This window comes from Ceratina calcarata, unplaced genomic scaffold (assembly GCF_001652005.2).
Source record: "Ceratina calcarata isolate Rehan_Ccalc_2016 unplaced genomic scaffold, ASM165200v1 scaffold165.2, whole genome shotgun sequence".
Taxonomy (NCBI): Eukaryota; Metazoa; Arthropoda; class Insecta; order Hymenoptera; family Apidae; genus Ceratina; species Ceratina calcarata.
The window spans coordinates 120,607-137,909 of NW_017137815.1; the positions used below are offsets into that span (position 1 = coordinate 120,607).

The 17,303-nt window shown below is 41.4% G+C and overlaps 6 protein-coding genes across 15 annotated transcripts in view; 4 read left to right on the forward strand and 2 right to left on the reverse strand.

The window, feature by feature from the left end:
- Positions 1-3,716, reverse strand: part of Exn (Ephexin) — a 10,219-nt gene extending 6,503 nt beyond the window's left edge. For 3 of the 6 annotated variants that reach the window (XM_018037411.2, XM_018037409.2, XM_018037406.2), the window contains exons 1-3: positions 2,530-3,711; positions 824-1,904; positions 392-702 (exon numbers count right to left, since the gene is read on the reverse strand). In XM_018037411.2, the coding sequence (XP_017892900.1) occupies positions 392-702; positions 824-1,904; positions 2,530-2,718 (1,581 nt within the window). In that variant the 5' untranslated portion in view covers positions 2,719-3,711. Of the gene's footprint in view, positions 1-391; positions 703-823; positions 1,905-2,529 lie in introns of all 6 variants that reach the window. The other 3 variants (XM_018037410.2, XM_026810672.1, XM_018037412.2) reach the window with 3 other exon arrangements.
- An 899-nt stretch (positions 3,717-4,615) lies between these two features.
- Positions 4,616-5,650, forward strand: LOC108632701 (acyl-CoA-binding protein homolog). Its single transcript, XM_018037427.2, has 3 exons — positions 4,616-4,721; positions 5,229-5,343; positions 5,435-5,650. Exons 1-3 carry the CDS (start codon positions 4,707-4,709, stop codon positions 5,566-5,568), a joined length of 264 nt encoding a protein of 87 aa, XP_017892916.1. The 5' UTR covers positions 4,616-4,706; the 3' UTR covers positions 5,569-5,650.
- A 35-nt stretch (positions 5,651-5,685) lies between these two features.
- Positions 5,686-9,050, forward strand: LOC108632700 (PMS1 protein homolog 1). 3 transcript variants are annotated; one of them, XM_026810677.1, is made up of 11 exons: positions 5,686-5,700; positions 5,977-6,126; positions 6,202-6,322; positions 6,400-6,564; positions 6,652-6,926; positions 7,001-7,267; positions 7,333-7,986; positions 8,059-8,176; positions 8,233-8,542; positions 8,608-8,758; positions 8,831-9,050. In XM_026810677.1, exons 2-11 carry the CDS (start codon positions 5,989-5,991, stop codon positions 8,936-8,938), a joined length of 2,307 nt encoding a protein of 768 aa, XP_026666478.1. In that variant the 5' UTR covers positions 5,686-5,700; positions 5,977-5,988; the 3' UTR covers positions 8,939-9,050. The 3 variants fall into 3 exon arrangements, with proteins under 3 accessions (XP_026666478.1, XP_026666479.1, XP_026666477.1); XM_026810676.1 differs by having other exon boundaries at positions 5,688-5,901; XM_026810678.1 differs by having other exon boundaries at positions 5,687-6,126; positions 8,611-8,758.
- Positions 9,051-9,476: 426 nt separating this feature from the next.
- Positions 9,477-11,411, forward strand: Aps (diphosphoinositol polyphosphate phosphohydrolase 1 Aps). The gene is made up of 3 exons (XM_018037348.2): positions 9,477-9,944; positions 10,036-10,191; positions 10,345-11,411. Exons 1-3 carry the CDS (start codon positions 9,846-9,848, stop codon positions 10,621-10,623), a joined length of 534 nt encoding a protein of 177 aa, XP_017892837.1. The 5' UTR covers positions 9,477-9,845; the 3' UTR covers positions 10,624-11,411.
- Positions 11,412-11,679: 268 nt separating this feature from the next.
- On the forward strand, positions 11,680-13,920 carry l(2)09851 (WD repeat-containing protein 1 l(2)09851). Of its 3 annotated transcripts, none has more exons than XM_018037382.2 (4): positions 11,680-11,789; positions 12,322-12,835; positions 12,925-13,329; positions 13,405-13,920. In XM_018037382.2, the coding sequence occupies exons 2-4, from the start codon at positions 12,339-12,341 to the stop codon at positions 13,886-13,888; spliced, it is 1,386 nt and encodes a 461-aa protein (XP_017892871.1). In that variant the 5' UTR covers positions 11,680-11,789; positions 12,322-12,338; the 3' UTR covers positions 13,889-13,920. The 3 variants fall into 3 exon arrangements, with proteins under 3 accessions (XP_017892871.1, XP_017892870.1, XP_017892872.1); XM_018037381.2 differs by lacking the exon at positions 11,680-11,789 and adding an exon at positions 11,796-11,927; XM_018037383.2 differs by lacking the exon at positions 11,680-11,789 and adding an exon at positions 11,796-11,927 and having other exon boundaries at positions 12,357-12,835.
- On the reverse strand, positions 13,884-17,102 carry Pms2 (mismatch repair endonuclease PMS2). Its single transcript, XM_018037379.2, has 5 exons — positions 16,372-17,102; positions 16,086-16,245; positions 14,773-16,013; positions 14,444-14,693; positions 13,884-14,361 (listed from the first exon to the last, which is right to left on the reverse strand). Exons 1-5 carry the CDS (start codon positions 16,456-16,458, stop codon positions 14,048-14,050), a joined length of 2,052 nt encoding a protein of 683 aa, XP_017892868.1. The 5' UTR covers positions 16,459-17,102; the 3' UTR covers positions 13,884-14,047.
- Between the last annotated feature and the right edge of the window lie 201 nt (positions 17,103-17,303).

The window sequence follows — 17,303 nt, forward strand, 5'->3', positions numbered from 1 at the left end:
CTATTAACGCTAGCGAAAACTTTTTATATGGAAATTGTAGATCTCGTCGTCCTCTACAAGAAAGGTCTTATGCAATTTTTCCGTATCTCCAAGGGTTTAGGAGTTATTGAGGGAAAACGAAATTTTTTTCCGAAAGTTCGCCGTTTCGACGCTGGAATGGTCGGATTTTGTCAACATCAATAAAATGCCAAATAATCATACTTAACTCATTAAATATCGAAATTAGAAGAAAAATGCACTATTTTTAATCATAAGAAATGCGTTTTTCTAAAGTACATAAACTTTTGGCATTGACTATATAGCCAATACATCCTTAAAAGAGCATGGTTAACGCGTAACGTATCGCATCCAATCGTGCGTAAAAGAGCAAATATTTAAATATAATCGTTACCGGAACTGATATCAAATGCAAGGGCCCCACATCATCGTACTGCTCGTCGCCCTCGTCGATAGCGTCGACGTTCTCGTTCGGTGTAGATCGTGAGCTATCCGGAGATAAATTCTTGTTTCGAACGCTCCACAGAAAGCTAAAATTGACAGGTGCCTCGGCACGCGACGACGATACGCACGTTTTCCTTTCGCGCGCATTCTCCTCTTGTTCGCGTTCGTTTGTTTTCACCTGTCGCTGGCCCGTTTCCAATACTTTTCCTTGCAATTCAGATAACAACTCGCGTTTCAAGTTCGCGATGTCTAACGCGTCGCCTGAAATTCGAGAGTGTCGTTTTAATTAATTAATTAGACGAGCGAGAGGATCGCGGTTTGCTGAATTCTAATTGGCCAACTAGAAATATGTACGCGAACGCGGAGAAACGTGAGAACGTACGTTTACACTTGTCTTTAGAACCGTCAGCGTCGAAGTCATGAGAGCTCGTCGCCGTTCCTTCGATCGTCGGTCGCTGCGTTTGATTTTCCACCGAATTCCCACGATCGGCATCGCGTCGATCGTGCGCAACGAGAAGAGGCAATGTGGCACACTTTTGCTCGTGCATGATCACGATCTGCTCCAAATTACTAAACCTGACCGCGTTTTCGTTCGAAACCAGGGACGGATTCGTGGCGGATGCTACGTGAACAAAGTTCGTCGGTGACGAGATGTCCGAGCAACTGAAATTCTCTCGGAAATGATTCTTCTTCGATCTACGCTGATTCTTTGAATTCATTTTCATATCTAATCCAGATAACGTTCTCGAGGAGCTCGGAGATTCAATGGGGACATCGGTTTTCTTGTACCCGAGATACTCCGGCATCAAACGGAACATGTTCTTGGCGAAATGCTTTTTCTTTATCGCACAGCTGGTATACTTCTTACCAAAGATCGATCTTTCCGTCAATTTCTCTTCCGAATGCGTTTCCACTAATCGAGATACTCGACCATTGATCCTCAAATCGGATGAATAATTTTTACTCACCAGATCATTGGTAGACTTAGACTTCACGAAAATATCTCGGTTCCAATCTTCGCCCGATTCTCTATGGAAAAAGTTCGAATCGACTATTTCGTAATCGGACGAAGGTGTTTCCTCGTGAAAATTTTCCGACGAACCGACGAGAACGATCGGTTCTCTCCCGACGTCGACGTTGTTAAAACTGCATTCGATATCTGGAGAGCGAATCGCAGTCTCGCGCGTATCTTCGATATCCATTTTAACTTCGATTTCCGTGAAATTGACATCGATATCACTGTTATCGGTGCAGTGGTATACACGCGAGCAAACAATGCTCCGCTTTTGATCTTGTCCATCGATATCAGAATCCTCGTTGGTTTCCCGCGAAATCGAGTTCGACTCTGGCTGCGGATTAAGCTCGGGCCTCGTTCTCGTGTCTGTCTCAGTTTTCGATTTCGACGGTGGGACGGCCAGCAGGTATTTTCCGCGATTCCTCGACGAAAGCCGCGCCGTGTTTACCTGCCAATGGAATCGTTTCGCGCGATTTAGTTCGCTAGTGCCAGCGGCACGTAGTACGTACACGCCAATATACGTACTACGCTAGATACTGGGTACCTACATAGCTAGGGCACGCATAACGGTTGCGCGGAAACGGTTTCAAAGAATGCGATAGAAATCTTAACTGTTTCGAAGGCGGTCCCGCGTTAAGTCGCGCGAGTCACGATTTCTTTTCCTCCGGTTTCTCCCGGTGCAGCGGTGATCGGGAGAAAAGTTTCCCAGAAGCTGAATTACGTATATGCGTGAACGAAACGAGGTGCTGCTAAGCGTCGTGACAAGCGGAAAAGGAGAACGGGTCCATCGTCGAAGAGCAAATAAACGCGCGCGTACACGGTTGACTTCGTATATCAAGTTGGATCCAATCGACTACAAATATTAATACATCCAATAATAGTGTATGCATCCGTTGATCTTAAGCAAAACTGTAACTCGTGAAACTCAAAAGCACTGTTCATTATGAAAACAGATGGGTCGAGCCTTAGAAAACTGTGGAAATTTGTAGATTCGAGGCAATGAAAGAGCGAAACGCGAAACGAATGTTTGGAAAAAGATTTAGCTGTTGTAATAAATCTGTTAGGCGATTAACCTTGCAACCCGATATCTTCGACTCATCCGTTCCTTCCGCCTTGACGTTGTTATCGTACAATTGCAAAGGTAACGTCGTTCCCTTCAAGGCCAGACTGTCGAGAGTCGCATAAACAATTTTCTCCGATGCCGGGGACGTTTTCCGGTCCCCGTGGAGGAAACTCGTATTGGCTACTGGCGAGATGTTCATCCTTTCTTCGATCGCCGTTAAGTTATACGTTCATCGAAACCTGTCCGAACGCACATCGAGTTCCTTTTGCTCGACGCTGACGTTTCAGCGCGATCGCGGAATTCCAACGCATAATCAAGAATGCGTTTCGGTGAGCCAGCGATAACGAGCAGGGAAACGCGACCCGCCCGTTATCGGACGTTATCGACGTCTGGCCACGGTAGAACCACGCGATTTGGCGGTAGATTATCGCGAGTTCGTGCCCTCTTGGCAGTAGAAACTCTCGATGACAGCGAATGACGGCTGATAGGTGTCGATAACCGAATCGCGAATTCCGGAGAGCAGCCTCTACTCTCTTCTGAGGTCAATTAAAAAACAATTGATTCGCGGTTTGCGCGCTCGAACGTTTAACGCAGTTCCTAAGTAGATACACTAAAAATTCTCGTTCTACACTGGCTGCGAACCGCGAGCCGAGCCGCGAGTGCCGCGACAGCGTTGACAAGGCCACGCACGTTGCTGTACGTTTCTCGCTCCGTCGAGAAGTATTGGGAATCGCTCTCGCTGGATGAAGCGCGACAACGAAACTGCTCGGTCGCGCGCCTATGCTCCGATACTCGGCTCACTCCTCTTCGTACCGTCGCCGTCCCCGCTGAGCGCCGCTGACCGATTCAAACCGATCGCCGATCGAGTGACAAATCACGCATACTCCAGCGAATTTTTAAACCGCTTAGCTCTGCCTCCACGCGACCCGCGTATTCGCTTGAGATCGTTCGCCTCCGTTCGTTCTCGTCCACCGTTCGCAAACGGCCACTGCCGTATTCCTTGAATCGCTTACCCTCTCTTGGTTTCTACTTTTGACCATACTGCTCGCAGCTCGTTCAGCAATTTCGTTTTTACTTATTACGGAAACGCGATTGGCAGCGTGCTTCCTCGATCGTCGGGATGCGGCTTGATGTATCATCAATTCAACTGAATTCTATGTATCATCCGCAACGCATCCTCGTATCATTCCGTGTCCTTCTACATCTCTTTCCCTCCTCTCTTCTTCGCACATTCTCCTCTTGCTAGAGTGGATACAGATATGAAAATATCGGAAGCGGCAGCTGCTGTTTCATATCCGATTTTGTAGAACTTGAAACCCGAATTAACGAACGTATAAATCGAATAAATGTAAATGTGGTGGATACCATCTATTGCTAGTCACTGACGTCATCGTGGACCAAATCGTCGATCAGACTGTCATAGTATGTCGCGGTCTACGTTCTACGGCCCTGAGAGACAGGTATTCCCATCCCATATCGCGCGAGCCCATGGAGAGTTAAAACGATGTATACCTATATACTTAAGCATCGAATTCGGTCGGGAATTCCTACATTCTTGGCGCAGCTGATTGTGAGCGTTGGATGATGATGTGGCAGGCAGGCAGGCAGACAGGCGAGCAAGCAGGCAGGTCGGTTGGTTGGCCCCATTCCTTCCTGACCGTTGTCTCTCGTGTATATATGTATGATGTACATATCTGTAATCTGTACTCCACACACAGATGTACGTTAAGCGTACGTACTCGACTTTCGACGTTGGACCACGTCGAATGCGGTAAACCTCAAGTGTCCCCAATTTTTGAGAAATTTGTCTCGAATCGTTAATCTTTATTAACAACTGGCGTAATCGATACAAGGATTCATAAACTTACGAAGCGAACGTACCAAGTACTTAATTTCTGTCCGTTTTGGCACACGGCAGAAAGAGGAAAACGGGATTGGGAAGCTGAATGTAAAGTTATCCATCGTACGATCTTATGTTTATTGATATAAAAATGAATTTGTTAGATCGTTTTTGTGTAGTATTTTTTGTAATCTAATGATCTTAATTATCGCTCCGATACGTACCTACGTAAATAAAGATTGGTGTAAAAGTGGGGGCTCCGCACACCGAAGGATATTTAATCGATGTAAATTCAAACATGTTTGTCAGTAGTTAATCGTGAAGCTACCATTTGGCTGCATAAGACCATGTCTCTCGATCAGGTAACTATTTGTTAAATAACGAGCGTTGTCGCCAATTGTTTTAATTATCCGTTAAGTATAGAGAATAGGATTTGCATCGCTTTGCGCGCATCAATTGTTTTGAGAAATATCCATTCACTCTTATTATAAAATCTTTCCTGTTCGACACTTCTGATGCCTCTAATTATTTCATACGATTAGATTTATTGCCGTTGCAATTGCGCGTTCCTTTTATTATTTACGCGTGATTACTGGTTATTATTTCGATTACGTTAACTTTATGTCCGACAATAAACGTCCCGCGCAATGACGATGCTTACCGGAAGAGGAATAAGTATGCTAATGACGCGTACTTAATGAGACTGCGATCGCTTTCTGCACAGTCATGCGCTTTGTATTCGTGCACGATTATATCGACGAAGCCTAAACGATCGATGATAAAACGAGCATTAACGAAAACTTAACGATCGACGATTAATAAATACTATAAATATGTTAAGGAATGATCGAACATGCGTGACTTTATAGAAATTTGAAGGAGCTGTAGAGGCTGTGAAAACTCTAACGAAACGTCCCACCGATCAAGAGTTCTTAGAGTTGTACGCGTTATATAAGCAAGCAACCGTGGGCGACATTAATACCAGTAAGTCACAAGTTCAATTTTCATTAAGAAAGTATACTCGCCAAGTTTTTGAAGCTCTAAGCAAAAATAATCGCTATTCGATTTCATGCAGCCAGACCTGGCATGCTCGACGTGAAGGGGAAAGCGAAATGGGACGCTTGGAATTCGAAAAAAGGCACGTCGCAAAACGATGCGAAAGAAGCTTACATTAAATTCGTCGACACCTTGCTGGCCAAATACAAATAACATTTTGTAAATTGTTCCTAAATTGTATTTTAAGAGGTGGTATTTTAAAATAAAAATATAAACCGGCACTTGTTCCATTCCAGATACTTCATTCCTTATTTGTTCCAATTCCGATAGTTCCTGTATTTCAACGTGAGCAGAGTCATTTTATTAATCCGAATCAAGATAATTTGTTTTACAATACAAAGATAGAACGTGGTTCCTATCCTCAATTTGGCATTTCTGACAGTCTCCAGAGATCTATTTATAAAATCGCGGAACGATCTTCAGGCCTAGAGCCATTTATAAGATTGAAACTACCTGTTAGGTTATCTTTAAACGTCAACGCACTCGGTGCATACCTAGTAGTCCTAGTAGTTCCGCGTATCCCTACCAATACTTATCTCCAGTTTTTTTCAAATTCAACAGCACATTCATGATATGTCTATTTCGGCGTTAGACAAAGAAACCGCGAGAATCCTACGGACTAGTCAAATAATAACATCTGTATCTACCGCCACGAAAGAACTAATCGAGAATGCACTGGACGCTGGTGGTCAAAATATCGAAATTAATTTGGTATTCTTTTTCATACATACATATACATATAATTTCGAGAATTCTAATATTTATAATCGATATGACAATCGCTAGTTGGACAACGGATGTTCCTTGATAGAAGTAAAGGATGATGGTTGTGGGATTTCCAAAGTCAATGCTCCGTACGTGGCTTTACAAAATTACACATCGAAACTTTCAAATTTCTCTGATTTAGGTATGCCAAAGAAATCATTTGTCCGACGATACATAATAGGATCCTGTGCATTTTCCGATGCTTTTCAATTATTTCAGAAACTTTGGAAACTTATGGATTCAGAGGAGAAGCCCTGTACGCGTTGAGTTCGATATCTGATGTTACTATCGTCACAAAGACCGCACAAGACGAAGTTGCCTCGTCTTATACTATCGACCATTCCGGAAATATTTTAAAATCTGAATTGTGCCATAGGCCCACGGGTATTATTGACGATTAACTAACTGAACGATTCAAATTCATTGATTTTCTCGCTTGTTTTTCTTCTAAAACATGCTCTTTCCCGGTAGGAACAACCGTTCAAGTTAGGGAACTATTCAAACTTATACCAGTTAGGAGACAAATAATTAAAAACCCCAAAAAATCTAGCCAAGACGTTAAAGCATTGAAGTCGATGATAATAAGCTATGCGATGTGTAAATATTCTGTAAGGATATTCTTCAAAGTAGATAAGAATATAGTGTTCAGTAAAGTTCGAGCGAATACTCTCGAGGAGGCGGTTCAAAACACTCTTGGTACACGCGTAACAGGCAACATGAGTTGGATAGATGTTACAGATACAGATGTAATCACCAATAATTTATGTTTCATAGTTTCCGTTTTACAATATATTTCATTCTATCTATCCATACTTTTTAGATCAAAATTAAGATGATGGTACCCTCAAAAGAAACGGCAAACGTAGCCGACATTGTACAATCTGACGCGCAATACATTTTCGTAAATGATAGACCTGTCAAACAAAAAGAATTGGAAAAGATAGCGAGTAAAATAATTATGGAAGGAATAGGACAGGATCCGTCGTCGAAAAAGAAGCCAATATTTGTAATATACATCTTGCTAAACGCTGCGAATATAGACGTTAATTTGGAGCCAAATAAAACTACCATTCTTTTTAAGGAGAAGGTAAGTAAGTAATACGCATCTTATCAACGAATCGTGCATTATTTTACACATTTTTCTATCCGCAGAATGTGATTTTCGATACAATACAAAAACATCTAGATAAATTTTATGGAATACCAAGAGAAGTACAAGAGGATTGCGATATCTCGTTTGCCGATTATCAAGATTACTCGCAAAAAACGAATACTGACAATATTGAAAGTGTTCCACCTACGTGTAAAAAACGAAAAGTAGAGACCGAGGAAAATATCGAAGGTGTCGTAAAAGAGGAGAGCGAGAGTAAGAATGTGACGCACCGTTTAAATTTCGTTGATGGTAATAATGTCGCGTGTAACGAAGAAATGCACGATTCTACGAACGAACGAAATCGTGAAGATGAAACTGGCGAAAAGCGCGATGAAACCGTGAATCGTAATCTCAACGGTCGACTACCTCCTCTAGATTTAAGCGAATCGGATTCGAACGACTCCCAATATAACAATATGAGCGTGAAGGAGATGATTGACGATAGTCCACAGTTCGAGCTCACGCCGAGTAATGAATCGCTTGATAAATTACCGTACGTGGATTTGGGCGACGATTTTGAAATGATTGGGGAAAACAAAGAAAACAAGATGAATAATCTAAACGTGGGAACTGTGCGTAAAGAAAATAATTCGGATACGAAGAATGTGGTTACATTACAAGATTGGAGTAAAGGACATGTGTCTAACTTAAAGGTAAAACGAGTAACGAAATTAATAATGTAGCAATCGCGAAAATATATTTTATTTATAAGATAATTTGAATAGGGAGGCACGGATGTGATACCTCTGAATCGTGCGGAATCGAACGAGCTATCAGAGAGCGATACGCATACAAATGCGTGCAAAGGCTTTGCTATATATTCGGAACGTGTTAGACCCGAAGGTAAGTCCCCAATGTATGTTTCAATGCAGTGATTAAAAAGAAAACTTCATTTGTAGTTATGGGAAAATTTGGCGATTTAACGGCAGCTCAGTGCGCTCAAACGATAACTACCCTTTGGAAAAATTTGTCACCCGAGGAACGTGGATATTATCGAGATCTTGCGCGCGATAGAGAATTGGAGCGTAAAGAAAAGAGGAATAAAGCCGCGGAAAAAGAGGCTGCCGAAAAAGTGAAAACCAAGAATAGGCTATTAGAAGCTATTGGGAAAATGAACTTCAACATGACGCAGAAACAAAATTTAGTCCTAAGAACTACGGTACCTTGGAATATAGACATAGAAAAAGTTACCGACAACTATCAAAATAAGTAAGCAATCTACAGTAAATTATACGTCCACCGTTACAATTTCTTTACATTCAATAAAAATATAGCAGGTCTATCGCGTGTAACCAACATCCGAAACTTGTGGTTGGTCCGGTGGGTCCCAATTTATGGATCACTCACAGATCTGACCATATTTGGATTTTAGATTCCCGAAACCTGAAAAAGAAATTGCAAATATGCGATACTGATACGAGCGAGGTAAGTACAATAGCAAATACGTGGCATTCTTCCAATTTCTTATCTATATCACTTTTTTCTTTTTCATCAAAGGACGATGCCGAAACTGTCGAACATCTTCTGCAACAGTGGTTTTCGAGAACAGATGATTTATCATTGTTGCACCCGGTACATGCGTTATCACAAATTACTAACTCATGAGTCCGATCTTCGTTTTTCATTTGCGTTCGTTACTTGTTACATCGTACATATTTATATCTCATATTTTCAACTGTAATTTATGTAATAAATCTTGACTAAGTTTTTTAAGAAACATGCTTCTTTCTTGTGTGAACCAACAGAATAGAGGATACGTTATCATAGCTGCTGTGACTGTAGATGGGTGGAGGTCGCACAATGGCCGGAAATTTAGAATTATGTTGCTCTCGACTCTACTGGTTTTCAATGTATTTAATTGAGTTTTAGAATTTTTACTATTTGTTTCTGTTTAGACAATGAGAAATTATATGTCATCATAAAATTTGCTTCGTTTCATTTTGATACACATTTCTTGAAAAGATAAGGAAACAATATTTTTGCACTTTACGTTTAGACTTTGTCCTGATATTAGAAATTTTATATGATCTAACAAATGGCACAGGATGTATGTAATAACAGAGAGAAAAAAGTTTCTCTCTGGTAATAATATTCAAAGTGCAATAAAAGATATCTGACATCTGAAGTATTTAGCGTAGATGGAGTGACCAGTCCAGCGACATGAGCGACTGCGACTATGCACGTATACTTTAAAAGTTTTCAGGTTATAATCGAGATTTCTGCAAGGACAACATTAGTGGTGTTATATTAGTGATATAACGATTCTGTAAAGAAACGGTGTCGTCCCATTTATTTGGACGGAAAAGTAACGACAATTCGTTCTAGTCGAATTCGAATTATGTGAGGCGGAGTCTAATGCTCGCCGAACGATTCTCCGTCGATGATTATGTCGGCTACGGTAAATAACGTTAAAACGATGCGAGCGTGTTACAGATTGGCCTACCCGGCCGTCTGACAAAGTATGAATTTCTATAGAATAATCTCGTAATCGTTATATATCGAAAAAACGAACATGGTCAAGGAGAAACCGAATTCGATACGTATCTACGACTCGGAGGGTTACAGGCGCAGGGCTGCTTGTATATGCGTAAAAAATGATCTCGAAGATGAGGTAAAGCCAACAATTGGCACATACACTATTTTTTATACACTATAAATGTAACTTCGATGCTAATGAGCTATCATCAATTTATCAATTTCAGGTACTTTTGGTTACATCAAGCAGAAGACCAGACAGTTGGATAGTACCAGGTGGCGGTGTCGAACCTGAAGAGGAACCCGCAGTAACGGCACTACGAGAAGTCAGGGAAGAGGCTGGCGTTCTAGGACAATTAGGCAGATGTCTTGGCATATTTGAGGTAGGTGTTTGGTTGGTTATTTTTACATGAAGTAAAAATTATTTCACGAATCGAATCGGTCGATCTTCATAAGCTTCAGTTAATTCCGGATACATCGATCAATGTTATTAACACTTACGTTTACTTACTATGGTGGTAACATTTATTTTGTAGAATGTGGAACACAAACATAGGACACAGGTGTGGGTGATGCGGGTTACAGAAGAGTTGCCAGAATGGGAGGACTCTCGGGCGATTGGTCGCAAACGGAAATGGTTTACGATACCGGAGGCTTTATTGCAACTGGCGCAGCACAAGCCCGTCCAACGTTCTTACATTCACAGCCTCAACAACACGAATCCTCGACATAATCCCGATATATCCACCGTCGCATCCATACAGTTGATGAATAATTCTAGTAGCAATCCCCTAAATCTGAATAAACACAGCTAATATTAAATACCATCCATATTTGCGTTAACGAATTTGAGACCATACATTTCGAGACATCTGTTTCGTTGCCAAAAAAGTTCTAATTTCCTATGTAAAACGATCACGACATTTGTATATTCTGTCCTTTTCGTTGTTTCGTAGCAGTTTCATTTCTATTACCGTCGTTAATGCCGCTACGTGTTAGTTACGATATTAGCATTACTATTGCTCTACAGGCACTATTATCGCTGCTATCTCAATTCCCGTTCATTGATTATTATCATTGTCATCGTTCTTGCTGTCATCCGTACGAATTACTATAGACTGGTCCACGAAGGAACAATCTGTCTCGTTTTTTTTTATAACTAAACTCCTTAATCATTTTCTCATTCTTTATCATGGATAATAACGCTCGTACATACGAATAAGTACACGCATAATTTTTCATACGTAAAGTGGATGGTGTTTTACACGAAACGAAAGCGAAAAGGATGATACGAATATATTTCCTTTTTCACTATTGATTTTAATTATGATATACTCGGAAAAGGTGTTACATATTTCATAACGAAACATATCTATACCTCGAGATATTCGTTTAAAAGAAATTTCCAATATGTGATAAATGCTTCTAACAATGGATTCGTTTGAAAGAACTTTGCTATGCCACAGGTTGGTATGTAACAGACTGAATTGTTTTTTCGAGTAATTCCGATAAGAATTCTTTTTAAGAATATGATCATGTAACGTAATGCGTTCGAAGAAAGTAAAATAACTTTGCTCCTTATGGAAATCGTAAAGGGAAAAAAGAAATTAGTATAAAAGAAGAAACTGTTTATTGTAAAATGGAATATAGATCAATGGATATACACCATAAATACTTCTGTAGATTACGATGTTTCTTTTTTCCGTTTTCAATTTGTGATTGCGTATTTAAAAATTTCCCCTTTTATCGATCAAACAATTATGTATTGTAATTAATTGTCTTTGTATTTATTTCCTCAAATTGAAATTCGATTCGCACAAAAAGTGTGGTCAATAAACGAATAATAACAAAGAAAGAACAAAATTAATTAGATCGATCGTCGATTACTTAAGTTCGATCTAATTGTAAATACAGACGCATTTGGAGCGAGAAGAGAAACGAGGATCGCGACGATGAGTATAGTACTCTGGTAGTACGTAACGTAAGTTGTAAAGTTGCATGTATATTTACCTACATTACTATTTACTATATGTATTCTATTTTTCACATTCATCGAACAGCGTTGCGCGTCGTCGCGTTGTGAAATGTGCTAACACGTGTTTCACAGATACGCGGATAGGTAACTTTAAATACTGTTTGAATTGGCATTAATATTTTTGCGAATAATGTTAAATAATTTGTTGAATTTATACGTTACGTATATTTTATATCGATGTTGATAGTATCTTGCGTTAAGCGTTATGTTACGCGATTGATTAATAATGTAAGGTTATGACAGTGATGTAAAGTAAACGTGAACTTTTTAGAAATTATGTTTTTCGTACAAATTGCATTATAATACCCAAGAACATGTATTACGTATTAAATTGAAATATTGTTCAACGTGCGTTTTAAATGATATTCGTTATATGTTTATCCATACTATGTTGGTCTTCATCCGTCGTTATCTTACCGCGCGTTCGATTCGACTAATCCTTTATGACGGTCTATGATCATCTTTTGTTTTCAATTAGTTACAGAATATATTAAAATGACCAATTCTTACAAGGAGGTACCGAAAGAGATGGAGTGTGAATCAGTCGATGAAATTGACGAAGATATGGCAGAGAGTGAAAGCGAGGAGGAAGATTCCGCGGAAAGCGAAGAGGGAACGGAAAAGGAAAACAAATCGGAGGTGTATTTACCTGGAAGGCCTCTAAAAAGCAATGAAGAACTCGTCGTGGATAAAACAGCATATAAAATGTTGCATCACGCGGAATCTGGTGCTCCATGTCTCAGTTTCGACGTGATCCTGGATCGTTTGGGTGACAATAGAGAGAATTATCCGTTGGACATGTTCCTTATTGCTGGAACACAGGCTGCTAGCGCTCACGTTAATAATGTGCTTGTGATGAGAATGAAGAATCTCCGCGGAGTGGAGGAGGATGAGGATGAGGAAGACTCAGATGACGAATTGGAAGATAATGAAAATTTGCCGATAATGTCCGTCGCCCCGATAAGGCATCAGGGTTGCGTTAACAGGATAAGGTAAGCGTAAAATGAATACGAATCGGGGAGTTCTGTTCCATGAATTTGTTTCTCATTTCGATCAATTCTCATCGATATTCCGCGCACAGGTACACAACAGTCGGTGAAACAAGTATAGCAGCTAGTTGGAGCGAGTTGGGACGTGTGCACATATGGAATTTAGAGGAACAGTTAAAAGCGTTGGAGAACGATGAACTGCTCCGCAGTTATCGGAAGAAAGCGGAAAGAAGCGATGGTGGTGGATTGAAACCATTGTTTAGCTTCAAAGGTCATCTTTCGGAAGGATACGGTCTCGATTGGTGTACGACGGAAGCGGGAACTTTGGCTTCGGGCGATTGCAAGGGTAACATTCACATATGGCGCCTGGACAACAGCGGTTCAACGTGGCACGTGGATCAGAGACCTTACAATACTCATGCACCGCACAGCGTCGAAGATATTCAGTGGTCACCTAACGAGAGACATGTTCTTGCTTCTTGCTCCGTTGACAAAAGGTATTTGTATGACTGCTGCTCTAGGTGAGAGCTGAGGAGCTAAGTGTACTAAGCATATTTCTTCAATCTTAACAGTATTAAAATCTGGGACACGAGAGCTAGCCCGCAGTCTGCCTGTATGCTTTCCGTTTCCGGTACGCATACGGCGGATATCAACGTCATCTCTTGGAATCGTAAGGAGAATCAATTTCTTGTGTCTGGCGGTGACGACGGATTAATCTGCGTCTGGGATTTGCGACAATTCGCTTCGAACGATTCCACTCCGTTAGCAAAGTTCAAGCAACACATGGCGCCTGTGACGACGGTCGAGTGGCATCCCCAGGAAGCTACGGTATTTGCTTCCGGTGGTGCGGACGATCAAATAGCTCAGTGGGATCTATCGGTGGAAGCCGATCGATCGGAGGAGGCAGAGGAGATAAAAAATTTGCCACCGCAGTTATTGTTCATTCATCAAGGGCAAACGGATATCAAAGAGTTGCATTGGCATCCTCAGTGTCCTGGCGTAGTGATATCTACGGCGCACTCGGGATTCAATGTGTTTCGTACGATCAGCATTTAACAATAAAATCATCGTTTATTTTTTATCTCAGAGTAGGAAAGGTCTTTTTTGTCTTGTATTAGAAAATATTCCAGGTTCCTTTTCATCGATCCTCATAGATCGATACTCGTATTATAAAAAACAAAGGTACAACGTATTTTCGGAAAGTTCCTCTATATTCTAAGTCAAGGATAATAGATGTCTTATCGTCGGTCTACCGTGGGGACAGCACCATGGGTTTTCCAGTCTTGCCATTTGCCTAACTAATCTTTGCATATCATTCAAATTGAGGGCTGTGCCGATCATGACTGCGCTCCGGCAAGCCCTGGAAGCCAACATCTGTCTCACACGAGTAGGCCGAAATTTATCCTCGCGTTCGTTTCCCACGCCGCCTTCTCTAATAAAAAATATGAGTTCCTCTATGTCTTCTTGCCCGAATTGCCAATTTCCACTGACTGGCATAGCTGTTAAATGCACTCGATGTCCGGATCCAGCTGGAAGAATCGAAGTCAACGAATCAAATTATTAGATGTTTAAACTAAATCGATTTAGAGATTCGCAGATATTTGTTCCTACCTTCGGAATCGATATTGAAAAAGAATCCATTATCCTCAAAAATCTTTTTATGCTCGATTAGTATCGTTTCATTCACCGTGGATATGTCCATAGGCTTCGGAACGATCAATTTCTGAGTTTTCAATCGCGTCTCGTTATTAAGTTTCTCGAAACGAAATTTCTCGTCGCTCGCGTGTTGATCGATGATGAATAAATCGTTGTTCAAACGGGCTATTATAAAACCGAGATTGAACTGTCCTACGATTTCCATCTAATAGAATTTAAAAAAATCATTTTTCTTTTCTGTCCAACAATTCGTGAAGTTTAAAATTCATTTAAGTAACGGAAACCTTGAGAAAAGAGTCCTTGGTTAAGCGTTTCTTTAGGTTCCTCTCTTCTTTTCCTCCGTTCTCGCTCGATTCGTTTTGTGCTTTGAACTTGATCTCAGGGATGCGAGTCGCGAATTTAGGTGAAACATTTTGCCGTTTTTCCTTCAATCGCTCTGCGACTGATTTTATGTTAATCTTCATCTCTGCATCGTCCAATTTTTCCCAACATGTTGCAACGTTTTCATCATCGTATGGAACAACCTTGTCATTCTGAACAGTCTCACGATCGTTACGCAGTGAATTAGACGAATCTAGATTACGAAACTTCTTTGCTGGCCTATCTGTCGTGTTTGTAGGTGAAATCTGTCTTTTCGTTAACAAATTTAATTCTTGTAAAGATTTTGTCGTCAAACTCCCCTGTTGCGAGTCCCATTCTGTTATCAAACTTTGTTTGAGAGTAGCTAGAATCAAACGCTCCTGCGCACAGAATATGGTTCTCTTATTCGGCGTCACATTGATATCCGTCGATCCTTTATCCAGCTTTAAGTTCAGAAAAACGAACGGATACTGTTTGTTGTTATATCTTTGGTAAATATGATTTATCAATTTAGCGACTTTCGTCAAATCACAGGGGCGATCGTTGACGTAAAAGAATTGTCTGTCAGGGCTTGATCGTCCTAAGTCGTGATCGCAACTGCTCACATAGCAATCCCATTCGAAATCCACGTCTACGTTGTCAGGTAAATTGTATTCTCGCAAGGTTGCTTCATCAGGAGTCAGTAATTTGATTCGCATGAGTCCGTTCGTCGATTTGTTACCGAAAACCGCACTGATATTGCCCATAACATCTTTGGAACTAGCCGTGTTCACCACGACGGATGGAAGCTTATTCGATACCGTATTGGAACATGTTATCTTCGCGTCTACCGCCACCAAACAATAACTGTACAATATTTGAATCGCTTTAGCGTATTCCTTTTTCAAGTTTCGATAGAACTCTTTCGCTCTCACTGGGAGACACTTAAATATATCTCTTACATGAACCGTGGTTCCCACCTCTCTCGCGCAGGGCACCTTCTCGCGTAGAATCCCATTTTGATCGAATTCCAGTCTGAAACCGTGTTCGCTACTACGATGTCTAGTTATTATGCTCAATTCTGATAGAGAACAAAGCGAACTTAGAGCTTCGCCGCGAAATCCGAAGGTGTTAACTTCTGTTAAATCCGAAAATTCGCGTAGTTTAGAAGTATGATGCTTCAATCCTGTTGAAAAAAATTAATTTACGGATTTATAAATAACAAATTTGGCTATACATTTGAATCGCAAATGTGTACCCAATCCTTGGAAATCTTCTTCCAAAACCCCGCTACCATTATCCGTCACTGTGATGCAACTTTTTCCATGATCTTTTAACTTGATATCAATGAACGTTGCACCACTGTCCAAACTATTCTCCACGAGCTCTTTTATGGCAGTTGCCAGATCAAGAATTACCTGATGAAAAGGACACGGGAATCTCATGAAAAATATTGTGAGCCAACAAAACATGTGAGTATCTATCTCTCATTCAATCGGTGAAAATAACGAGACACGGTAGAAAGTACCTGGAATTTATCCTACCTGGCCGGAACAAATTTGATGAACTGTTTGCTTGTTAATCACATTAATTTTTTTGGATTTTTCCAAAGTTGGCGTTGGTTCTGTCATTATAAATTCTTAATTCGAACCGAACTGTATATACATGCATCAATACGTAAGCAACAAAAGATGCTCGATCTATCAAAATATGTATCAGTATTTCGTTAGGTTAGCGAAAATGACAGGACGTGGGGTTCGTAAAGCCGACACGTGCAGCAATAACGTATATGTATGGAGATGTGTATCAATGTAGATCATGATTTGTAGATGTAGGTGCAAATCGGTAGAGTTGGTAGTTGGTACTCCTGGAGACTGAGACAGACAAAGCTACAGCGACAAAGAGAGATAAAGAGGACGGTGAAAGGGGTGAAAGTATTGGGCGATGAGAGGAGAGAGAGAGAGGGAGAGAGAGTGACGTGAGCGCCAGAAAACGAAACGGCGGACGCTCGATGAAACACTCGGCATGGATCGAGCTCCATGTTCGCCCGTGAAAGTGATGCGGTATCTCCGCGATTAGGGGATACAAATCTCGCGTCTGGCGATAGGACGTTCGAACGTTCGCACGCGTTGTCGTCTCGTGGCTGGTCTTTCGCGTACATTTCTGACGGCGGCGGCGGCGGCGGCGCGGTGGTTAAATCGCGAGTGCTCGATCTCGACGCGTGTCGGAGTCGAAGAGTAGCGTGGCTCGACGAGTCTCGGCACCTCGGTCCGAGAGCACGAGGAAGTAGGAAGGATCCTCCGAGCGGCGGCGGCGGAAGGAACCGTCGTCGATCGTCGGCGCGGTTGCATCGCGAGGAGTCTCATCGCCGAGACGTAGCCAGAGGAGAAGGAACGGGAACGAGGCGCGAATCGGTAACGTCGAGAGTGGTCGGGGTCGGGGCTGGGGTAACGGCGGCGGCGGCGGCGGTGGCGCA

Coding starts and splice junctions, on each gene's coding strand:
- Pms2 (XM_018037379.2), bottom strand. CDS start 16,458: ATGACAGAACCAACGCCAACTTTGGAAAAATCCAAAAAAATTAATGTG. Junction 16,246..16,371: donor ATCAAATTTGTTCCGGCCAG/GTAGGATAAATT, acceptor CCTTTTCATCAG/GTAATTCTTGATCTGGCAAC. Junction 14,694..14,772: donor CCAAGGACTCTTTTCTCAAG/GTTTCCGTTACT, acceptor AAATTCTATTAG/ATGGAAATCGTAGGACAGTT.
- LOC108632700 (XM_026810677.1), top strand. CDS start 5,989: ATGTCTATTTCGGCGTTAGACAAAGAAACCGCGAGAATCCTACGGACT. Junction 6,127..6,201: donor AAAATATCGAAATTAATTTG/GTATTCTTTTTC, acceptor GACAATCGCTAG/TTGGACAACGGATGTTCCTT. Junction 7,268..7,332: donor CCATTCTTTTTAAGGAGAAG/GTAAGTAAGTAA, acceptor TTCTATCCGCAG/AATGTGATTTTCGATACAAT.
- LOC108632701 (XM_018037427.2), top strand. Junction 5,344..5,434: donor CGTGGGCGACATTAATACCA/GTAAGTCACAAG, acceptor GATTTCATGCAG/CCAGACCTGGCATGCTCGAC.
- Aps (XM_018037348.2), top strand. CDS start 9,846: ATGGTCAAGGAGAAACCGAATTCGATACGTATCTACGACTCGGAGGGT. Junction 9,945..10,035: donor AAAATGATCTCGAAGATGAG/GTAAAGCCAACA, acceptor TATCAATTTCAG/GTACTTTTGGTTACATCAAG. Junction 10,192..10,344: donor GATGTCTTGGCATATTTGAG/GTAGGTGTTTGG, acceptor TTTATTTTGTAG/AATGTGGAACACAAACATAG.